The 10,885-nt window shown below is 40.0% G+C and overlaps 1 protein-coding gene across 3 annotated transcripts; it reads left to right on the top strand.

Annotated features, from left to right (window-relative positions):
* Positions 1-2,992: 2,992 nt before the first annotated feature.
* Positions 2,993-10,467, top strand: LOC117454207 (CD209 antigen-like protein C). Of its 3 annotated transcripts, none has more exons than XM_034093352.2 (8): positions 3,071-3,235; positions 3,692-3,778; positions 4,090-4,191; positions 4,556-5,022; positions 5,800-5,884; positions 6,244-6,386; positions 6,810-6,919; positions 9,030-10,467. In XM_034093352.2, exons 2-8 carry the CDS (start codon positions 3,706-3,708, stop codon positions 9,163-9,165), a joined length of 1,116 nt encoding a protein of 371 aa, XP_033949243.1. In that variant the 5' UTR covers positions 3,071-3,235; positions 3,692-3,705; the 3' UTR covers positions 9,166-10,467. The 3 variants fall into 3 exon arrangements, with proteins under 3 accessions (XP_033949242.1, XP_033949243.1, XP_033949244.1); XM_034093353.2 differs by having other exon boundaries at positions 3,111-3,235; positions 4,556-4,749; XM_034093351.2 differs by having other exon boundaries at positions 2,993-3,235; positions 4,556-5,884.
* The last annotated feature ends 418 nt before the right edge of the window (positions 10,468-10,885 follow it).

Here is a 10,885-nt window from a genome sequence, read left to right as displayed (position 1 = left end):
CATCAGATCTCTTAGTCCTGCGCTAATGCGACATGTAAAAAAAGCCTCAGGTACAGTATGTTCTGAAATGTGATCTGTGCAACATCATCTGCAAGTGAAAGATCTCTTTGAAGTAAAGGCGCATGGAGAGAAAGCCTTTCCATATCTGCATGCAACATTGAACTGCCTTTAAAGTAAGAGTTCTGAGTTAAGCATACTGAGTCTTCATCATGAGCCTGAGTCTTCATGATGTCTTCACCAAGAGCCTGAGTCTTCACCAAGAGCCTGAGTCTTCATCATGAGCCTGAGTCTTCATCATGAGCCTGAGTCTTCATGATGTCTTCACCAAGAGCCTGAGTCTTCACCAAGAGCCTGAGTCTTCACCAAGAGCCTGAGTCTTCACCAAGAGCCTGAGTCTTCACCAAGAGCCTGAGTCTTCATCATGAGCCTGAGTCTTCATCATGAGCCTGAGTCTTCATCATGAGCCTGAGTCTTCATTATGTCTTCACCAAGAGCCTGAGTCTTCACCAAGAGCCTGAGTCTTCATCATGAGCCTGAGTCTTCATCATGAGTCTGAGTCTTCATCATGAGCCTGAGTCTTCATCATGAGCCTGAGTCTTCATCATGAGCCTGAGTCTTCATCATGTCTTCTGATTTTTACTTTTACAATTCTTCGGTTTAAAACATTTTATTTTGTATTTTATTCCTATTTCGTACAACTGCCTGTACCATATGAAGGAAGTAACAGACACCGTGCTGTTATGGTGCAGAGATAACAGAATCCTGGGCTGTCGATAAGTCATCTCCTCTCTTTTTTCCTGAAGTGTCCTCTTCGGAGCGGCTCGTGAGTTATTGAGACTGATTAATATGGGCGGTGCAGGCTGGGACAGGCTGAAGGATGGTGCCCCCCTTATCTCCATCACACACTCACAGCTCCACCCTCCTCCTCCACAGCCTCCTTAAGCTCAGACGGGAGGCTGCAAGATAACCACCAGGGTCACAAAGTCATGCATAACATTTTTTAGAAAATATTTTTTGAGTCCATCACTGATATGTTTTGGATGCTCAGCCTTGGTTTGGTTTCGTGATATTATATTTCTGACAAGATATTCATTATTCATACAGGAGTCCTGGAGGTGATTAGGAAATTCAGTCCAGCCTCTAAAAATAGACTCTTGTTTTTGGTCTGCTGAATTTTTATCTGCTTTAAGTGAGTTACAGCTTCGTCATGCTGTCAGGAGAAGATGGGATCTCAAGCACATAAAACACCACCGTAAAGAGACATTGTTTGTGTCATGTCACACATTCAACCTCTTCGCATATCATTAAAAAACACTATTCTCTACCCCAAATTGCCATATAAGGACACACGGTTAAAAAAAGGTGATTATATTCTAAATTTGAACTATACTGTTAAGATGACTAATCTAGTTACGTTTTTGGGAAAGATACAAGATAGATGTTTATCAGAATAAGGTGTGTTAGTAAGGAAGTCAATGTAAATATCATGATTATTTAAATTATCACTTTACTGTGTTTTCAAAGATAAACTTCACCATTACATTTTTTACTGACTATAACATTTGGAGTTGACCTGTATAAACTCACCCCGCCATCTCTCCCCTCACCTCCAATCTGGCACAGCCTTAAATCCTGAAGCACTGCCAGGCTTAAGCATGTGTCTGCAGGGTGAACGATAACGATAATCCATTTACACCATTCAACAGCAACAAGGCGTTTGAATGGCATCAGTAACAGATAACACTCTTACAAACAAAGCCCCTGTTTACACACGTATTAATGTTTACATAATCACGAGCATGAATTCATTTATTCGCTGAGGCTGCTGGTTTGGATATTTCCATGTGCTTTCATCAATGCAATATATGTTTGACATCATTTGTTGTTCTCTACCAAGCTAGAAACTTGATGGCAAATACAAAACAACGGCCAAAAACACTTTCAAAAACGCTGCACTTTCAAAAACGACGCAAAAATAAAAACATAAATGTGCCAAAACACATAAGTGAAGAAAGCATCTATACACCAAATTAATGAAACATGAGCAGGGTTTACTCAAAGTGTTGCATTTGACCAACTGTCACTGGAAATGTACCTGAAATGTAAGTTTTACCGGCTTATTTTAGCAATGATAGAATAGAATAGAATTCCTTTATTGTCTTCGCACCAGGTACAACGAAATTTAAAAAAGCAATCCTCGCAGTGCATTTCCACATAAAACGAATACATATATATCTATATAAACATATACACACATAAACATATGCTCACACATCCATACCAACATGCATACATGCCCGCACATTATTTAAATACAGTTTACAATGTAATCGTTTTGTTGCAGATCTGCTGTAAGCTAGCTAGCTAATGTATCTAATCAAGTCATTTCAAATATACTGACAAAATACTTACAATTATGAAACGGACTAAATCTGCCGACAGTATAATCCTTGAGGTAAAAAACCCTCTTTTCCCAGCTGTGTGCATAATTTTTTTGTGTTCCAGTTGTGTTTTGAGTTTCTTGCAAATGTTCAGGAAATGCTTTGTATGCTTTGTCAAGTTGGTAAATGTTTTCTAAATGCTGAGTTTTGGCACATTTGTGTATATATTTGCATCGTTTTTGAAACTGCCATACATTTCTCCTAATGGAAATGTTTGAGATGTGGTTGCGTGTCGGCCACCATAGGCGACAATACTGTAAATAAATCTCCTGGAAAAGTAACAGAGATAATTTCATGTGTGTGTGGCTAAATAACTGAAATCAAGCACAGCAAGGCTGAGTCTGCACATTCTCTTGCTAATATTTGCATTATGACTTACCTTGTAGCTCAGTCATGCAACAGTCAGCCATTAGACCTCAGTAGGAAGTTAATCCGTGGGAAAAGGGAACAGAAAGCACAGAGGATGAAAGTGTGGAGCCTGGGATATAACCACTCTGCGGCAACTGAACCTGAATGGTGACTTCCAGTCTGTCTGTTTGAATGATTTTGGCCGAAAATTACCTGAAATCTGAACTGAGACTGTGAACATAAAGGTCAAGTTTATTCCAGACCAATCAGAGATATGTTGAAGTCAAACGTTTGATGACAGGGCGAGAAGGGCATCCTGTTTGTGCACAATAAATACCGCTGCATTAGCTTTCATTTGTGCCGTTTCTGTAATAAATAAGCAGCAGCAACTTCATGTGAATGCAGACGTACTGATACGGACTTCTTCTGACTTTCACAGATCCAAGGTAAGTGCACTTTTAGAGGCTTTTTCCCATTTCCACTCTTTCATATTTTACCTTAAGTGAGTGTTTTGTTTTGTGTCTTGCTCACATTATTATTATTATCATGATATTAAATCATCTAATTGAAATGTTTATACTTGGAATAATTTAAACCATGTTAATTTGTGCACTCCAAAAGCAAATGAGATTATAGATGTTGGCTCGATGCTTGCAATTCATTTAAATGCGTACCCGGTGTTACCGGGAATATTTGCATGAATTAAGCAGGATTTTTATGTAAATATCACATCTGACTAGAAAGCACACTTGTGAATATAAAACATTTAGTCATGCCCGAGTGAGCACACATAATTCATTGGAGCATACTTATAATATATAATGTCTTACGGATAATTATTATGTCTAAATAAGTGTGTATTTGTAGCTTTGCAAACATCTGTACATGTCTTCTCTGTACAGGAATATTTAGGAGAATGGACTTAATGGAAATTGATGACGACGTTTATATAGATAGGCACCGCTCAATGGAAGGCCTCGTCACCAAAGGTATATTATCGACCTAAAAACATATTGAAAATCTAAATATGAAGTGCTTTTGTAAACTTAGCTATTGATCATATTGAACATATTTGTATTGTGGGAAACGGTTTTCGATCTCTGTCTGTACGCACAAACTGAAAGATTGACAATAAAGTTGACTTTGATCAACTTACTTTTACAATAAATAATCTTTTCCATATAAATCTAATTTGTGCTCTACTGTATAAGTAGTTTATAAAAGCTTTTATATATGGTGTACAGATATATGATGTGTTTCTATTCCCTCTCTTTTAACTGTTTTCTTATTTCTGATTTAGTGGATTTCCAGAGGAAGAAGCAGCCGTCTAGATGTGCGTCGGTGTGTCTTGGGTTACTGTGTGCCGTCCTGCTGGCTGGAAACATCGGGCAACTTATTTACTGTAAGTGAAATGCAGGGACGCGGCAAATTCACTCTGAGTTGGGGGTGCGGGGGGGGGGGGGGGGGGGGCTAGTGGAGCCTGTGACGAGCTCGTCAAAACTATGACCAGCGAAACTCTGGCACGCGTACACTGTAGAGTGCGCCGTGCTTGGGGGTGCTAGTGGAGCCTCGTGGATGAGGGTGCTGCAGCCCCCTCAGCACCACCCCTTTCCGCGTCCATGGTGAAATGTATAAATGTATATATTTTGTAACTGCCACCTGGCTATTAAAGTTTGAGAAACCTGATAATGATTATGTGGAAAATAGACAAAAGCCATAAATCCAATAATCTAAGCAAATCATTTTAATTTATTTGCACTTTACAGATGAGGTATTCAGCCATCCAGCGTCAGGAGACCCAATGCAGTCCGGATACGTTCAAGATCGACCGCAGAGCAGTGATAATAATTCATCTGCAGAGAGGAAACAGTTAGAGACCACACTGACTAACCTGACTACAGAAAAAGACCAGCTGCACCAGAGCTACGATTCTGTGACTGCTGAAAGAGATGAGCTCAAGGTCAGTTTCAACAAAGTGGGAAACGAAACGGACATGTTGCGAGCAGCTACAGAGCAGCTCCAGAGCAATTACAGTGACCTGCAGAGAGAAAAGGAAGAGTTACAGACTGAGTTTAGCACGCTGAGAGCCAACAGAGATCAGCTACAGAGCACTTACACTTCACTGAAGACGAACCACGACCAGACGCAATTTAGTTACAGTTCTGTGACGGCTGAGAGAGATGAGTTCAAGGCCAGTTTCAACAAACTGCAAACAGAGAAGGACCAGTTACAAGTAAGTTACAACATCTTAAAACAAAAGCGCGATCAGTTTCAGACCAATCAAAATGATCTGGCACACCAGCTGCAGACCAACTTCAGTCGCCTGCAAAGGGAAAAGGATGAGCTGCAGACTGAGCTCACTACGCTGACAGCAAATAGAGAGCTACAGAGCAATTACACTTCACTGAAGAAGATCCAGGACCAGTTGCAGAGAAGCTACAATATACAAAGTATGAGTAAACATATCCTTCAGGTCAGCTCCGATTTACTGAGGAAAGACAAACAGCAATTGCAGACCAGGTATAACACTCTGCAGAGGGAACAGCAGCAGCTAACCATCAGACAGAATATCTTGCAGAGAGAAAAAGACGAGTTACAGCGTTCATTTAGTACACTGAGAGCAACCAGAGATCAGTCACAGCGCAATTACACTTCACTGAAGACCAACCGCGACCAGTTGCAAAGCAGTTACAACTCCGTGGCCGCTGAGAGAGATGAGTTCAAAGACCGTTTTAACAATCTGAAAAAAGAGAGCGATCAGTTCCGGACTATTCAGAATAACTTGACAGCACGTGGAGAGCAGCTGCAGAGCGATTACAGTCGCCTGCAAAGAGACAAGGATGAGTTGCAGACTTTGTTTGTAACCTTGACGGAAAACAGGGATCAGCTACAGAGCAATTACTCTTTAGTGATGAGGAACCAGGACCAGTTGCAAAATAACTACGCTAATTCCGCCAATACAGTACGGAAATACGTAGAACGATTGGAAACCAGGTTTAAATCTCTGCAGAAGGAACACAGTCAGCTGGAAACCGATCACAGTGTCCTGCGGAGAGAAAAGGGTGAGCTGCAGAAGAAGATCGACAAAATAAGAGGTGAGTTTCTCATAAATAATGTATTAAGTTATAGTAGCCTATTGATAATGTAAAGGTGCCCTATTATACTGTTTTTAAACAATATATCATAGGTCTCACAAAACATGTCTCTGAAGTGTGTGGCTCCAAACACCAAACGGATCATTGCAGCATTACCCATAATCCCCTCTGTTTCAGCCCTGTTTCCAAGTGCTGATTCTCTGTCTGTTACTTTAGATGAAAATAAGGAGCCCCTCCCCACGCCCCTCTGAGAGACATTTGGTTACAAAGAACACAATGGTGCTCTGAGGAGATGCAGGCGATAAGGGGGGGGGGGGGAATATGTTTTTCACTTACCTCTCCATGTTTTCAATCTGCAGCCCGGCCCTGTCAGACCGGCTGGAGCAAGTTCGACATCAGCTGTTACTTTGTCTCATTGGTTTCTAAAAACTGGACGTTAAGCAGACAAGAGTGCATCGAAGAGGGAGCGGACCTGGTGGTCATAGATAGCCTGGAGGAACAGGTGAGGAAGAGGGAGAAAAAGACGAAGAATAAACTGGGTCATATCTAAAACATGTGTCTGTTGTCCTGGAGGATTAATAGAGCAGAGGCAGCTCGAAGAATGCTTCAGAGCCGATTCTAAAAGTGGGTTTTATCCCTTTGTGTTTATTTGCACCAATAATGGAGGGGTGACGGAGCGATGTAGCTGAGAAGAAGTACATGCACAAAGATAAGAACAATGACTATGGAGGATCCATGTGAGGTTGACTATTTTGTCCAATGAATTGAACAATCAGTTAATGTAATAATGGGGTTGAGAGTTTTGCATACAGAAGAAACTGGAGAGGAAGAAAACTGTACTGTGTAACATTCGTAAGGGTCCATAACCGTTTTGACTGAAATAAAGTTGCATATTGATGTTTTTCTCTTTCGGTTACACTTACAGGCATTTCTCAATATGTTAATGCACAAAGGCCAAAATGTGTGGATTGGTCTGACTGACAGTCTGCAGGAGGGGACTTGGATGTGGGTGGATGGGAGCAACGTCACCACAAAGTAAGTCGAACAGAAACATTGTGAATGAAGTCTTCTTGAAGTCACACACATTTACACAGCACCACACACACAGGGGGATTTGGTGTCGGCTTTTATCGCGTCCTTGTTTGGGGAGACCCTCTGAGCATCGCCATCCCAGTGTTTTGTGTTAGCCTGTCTGCCAAACAGCTTTCTGTTTTGAGAAGTGTACATTTTGTTTGGATTTCGGCAGTCCCTGTGGGCAAGTGCGGAAGTGTTTCTGAGCACCAGAGTCCATTAAGGAAACTTTTTAGTGCAGCAGGTTTTCAAAATATGCGCAGAAGGAGCTTCTGGATGATTTTGCCATTTTCATACCGAGTATCATTTATCACAATCATTGAAAATACATTTGCAGAAATAGTCTTGTTTGTTAATATACAGTAGTCTGGTATCTTTAGATCAGTGATGGTTTTACCCCAGTATGTCGTTGAAGAAAGACTTCATGTGATAATAATTGTACACAAACTGCACACAATATCTGTCAACATATGTTTTCTTTTTAATCCTTTGTGAAACAATGAGGTAATGTAGAGTTTGAAGGACAGTTTTAATGCACATCCATCACATTCAGCTCAAAGATCTGGTCCAATTATTCGGGAAGGATTGTCAAACTGAGACATTAGCCGCGTTCACACTGCGGTACTTTTCCCACAAAGGTTCATGCGAACTTAGTTAATGCGAACTCTTTAGTTCGCATGAACTAAGTACAGATCGCGTTCACACCAGAAAAAGTCCCTGGGGGAGGATTAGGCAAATTAAGCCGCTGACGTCACTTCTTCTTCTCCTGCTTTGGGTTTACTGGCAGGCCGGAGTTGGGGACTGGCTTCAGTAGAAGCTGCTGGGAGTCCCAGCAGCTTCTACTGAAGCCTTCCGAGTAAATCGCCAGAACGCCGACACCTCCTCATCTCCACCGCTCCCATGTTTTATTTTGTGTTGCCATAAGTTAGTCTCTCTGCGTTTCTGCGCTGGGCTAATGCTAATAATGCTAATGCGAGGATAATAAAATGGCGGCTTCACAAAACTTTTTGGGAGTTTTACGGGGCGTGGTTTCCAATCCGCCCAGCCAATCAGGAATATAGCTCTTTTCTCACAAAAGAGCCGCTCGAAACGAGGGGGTAAAAAGGTTCGCATGAACTACTTTTAGTACCGGCTCTTTTTGGTGTGAACGCGATCATGAACTAAGTTGGCATGAACCTTTGTGGGAAAAGTACCGCAGTGTGAACGCGGCTCTTGTGTGAATGAGTTTCAAAATATAAAGGGGGGATGATGGGGGAAAAAAAAATGATGATTACATATCTTTATTGTAAGCAGAGGTGTGAACTTGTTTTTCTGATGAGTTTTTACTTTTACTTCTCACATGTTAACACAAATACCTGTACTTTCTACTTCTTACATTTTCAAAACAGGCTGGTAACTTTAGTTTAAATCTGCGTTTGGTGGCGTGATCATTATCATAGGCGCTTTCACACCGGAGTACTTTTACCTGTACTTTTCCCATTTAGTTCCGATAGTGCCTAATTTTGCGTTCACACCAAAAAGAGAACTTAGTTCAGATAACTTTTACCCCCATTTGTAGTGCCTGCTCTGAGAGGTGAATTGCAAACCACGCCCCGTAAAACTCAGAAAAGTCTTTTGAAGCCGCCATTGTATTTGCTGGCATTAGCATAATTAGCATTAGCATTAGCCCCGCGCACCAACAGAGAGAGAATAACTTATGGCAACACAAAAAAAACATCACATATCCATCACTTCCTGGTCTTCTCTAAAGAAGAGGGACCAATGGAAACGTTGTCATGTTGCCGTTGTTCAGCATCGAAACATTCATTAGCTAACAATGACATTATTGTTCTATTGATATAAAGGGAGGTCAGGTACTCTTCAAAACAGATGGTAGTTATGGGTACTTTTTACTGAAGTACATTTCAAAGCCCATACTTCTTTACTTTTACTTAATAAGTTTAGTCAGTACTTCTACTTTTACCAGACTATTTTTAAACACGAGTATCTGTACTTCTACTTGAGTAAAGGATGTGTGTACTTTTGCCATCTCTGATTGTAAGAAGCCTTTGCCTCCCTGTTATCTGTCCGTCAGGTTCTGGCAGCCCGGGCAGCCCAACAGCTACAACGGGAACCAAGACTGTGGAGAAAATCTTCAGAAGACCCCAGGAGTCGGAGAGTGGAACGATGACGGATGTTTCGCTGTACAGAACTGGATCTGTGAGAAATAGCAAGGATCTACACAGTTAGTATTAGGGTCGCTTTGGACTCTGAACCTAATATACATCTTTAATTCATTGATTCTACTTTAAAACGTATTTGTTTATTATCATGAACAGGGACACTGAAGTCATTGTCACCTAAACTGTCTGCTAATTCTGGGTTAACTCACTAGAACATCAATTATGTATTAATCCGCATCTGAAAATAGTCCCATGCAAATTATTCCTTTCTCCAGTTTGAGGATCATTTACTAGAAACCTTTCACAGCTGTTTGAGGAAATAATCAAGCCTTTTTCAGAAATGATAGTTCTATTATTATATATTTGTGGACAACTTTTAGAGGTTTTACTCCTCAGTGTGGTAACCATACACTTAGACATAGACATACACGACATACTATAATAATAATAATAATAATAATAGTAAACTGGCAGGGGTGTCAAACTCAATTTCATCGCAGGCTACATTAGCATTATGGTTGCACTCAAAGGGCCGATTGTAACTTTAAGACGATATAAATATATAAAATAATGTATTATATTACATTATTACCTCCGCATTGGATTATTATCGGATAGGGTAATAACTACGTCTGAAAGCAGAAGTCTGGGTCAAATAATAGCAAGTCTCTTCAGTGCCCATGTCACAAAATGAGATGCATTGTGGGACATGTAGTTTATTGGCAACGTGCTTCTGTAAAGCGGCATGTAACCGTATAATAAACGTATTATATTCTTTGCGGGTCCACATAAAATGAAGCCGCGGGCCAGATTTGGCCCCCGGGCCTTGAGTTTGACACCCCTGTCTTAAAGGGTTGGTTCAATGTATGTATTTCGTTATCTTGCAATGTAGATTGTTTCATTTATTTGCAGATTGTTTAATGTTAATCAGAGAAGGTGTCCTCCATACAGTTTTGATGACGTTGATTCAGATACTTCGTAATCATTTCATGCGATTACCAGATGATTAGTGTTTTATACAATGCATTATAAATTAATTGGCTGTAGAAAAACTGATTTTGCCATCAAAGTCTATTCTACTATATTATTCTATAGCCTTTGGCATAGCTTTAGATATGTTTTCAAATGAACATCTGTGTGATTCATGAATATATATATAAGCATGAAATTAATGTATATGACAAATAATGTTACAACGCACATACACCATTTGCATATGGTATGAATAATTTACTTTAATAATGATTACATGAACTCTCCTCCCCTTCTCCCAAATACATTCACCGTTGTGTTTGATGTGTGTGTTAATTAATCTGATAATTAATTATTAAAGATATGTTTTCCTCGCTTCTCTGTTTAATGGTACACCTACTTAGATTCGACCACAAAAATGAAGGAAAGATTAGTACTTGTATGCTGGAAAATAATTGTAATTAAAATGAAATCCACAGGCCGCTGGGAACAGAACAAACCTCAACTTTACAACAAAGAAATCACTCACACTGATGACATTCATACAGTTGTTGGAGCAGTGACATTTAGCTGTCTATGCTTAAGATGAGAATCATGCATTGAAAGAGAAATGTATTGAAATCCTGGCGTTGTACATACACACTTTTCTATCTCCAATTCATATGTATTTGTATATCTATGTTCCTTTTTACATTTGCATGTTTTGTTAATTTCTTTACTTTTTATTTTACCATATGTTTGTTATTTATTTATAAATGTTCAGATTTTTGTATAGGTGCCGATATTTCACTTTCTT

The sequence above is a fragment of the Pseudochaenichthys georgianus genome, chromosome 10 (assembly GCF_902827115.2).
Source record: "Pseudochaenichthys georgianus chromosome 10, fPseGeo1.2, whole genome shotgun sequence".
In the NCBI taxonomy this organism is placed as follows: Eukaryota; Metazoa; Chordata; class Actinopteri; order Perciformes; family Channichthyidae; genus Pseudochaenichthys; species Pseudochaenichthys georgianus.
Note: the sequence above shows the minus strand (reverse complement) of the source record. Positions and strands in the feature narration are given on the sequence as shown.

Coding starts and splice junctions, on each gene's coding strand:
- LOC117454207 (XM_034093351.2), top strand. CDS start 3,706: ATGGACTTAATGGAAATTGATGACGACGTTTATATAGATAGGCACCGC. Junction 3,779..4,089: donor GGAAGGCCTCGTCACCAAAG/GTATATTATCGA, acceptor TTTCTGATTTAG/TGGATTTCCAGAGGAAGAAG. Junction 4,192..4,555: donor CATCGGGCAACTTATTTACT/GTAAGTGAAATG, acceptor TGCACTTTACAG/ATGAGGTATTCAGCCATCCA.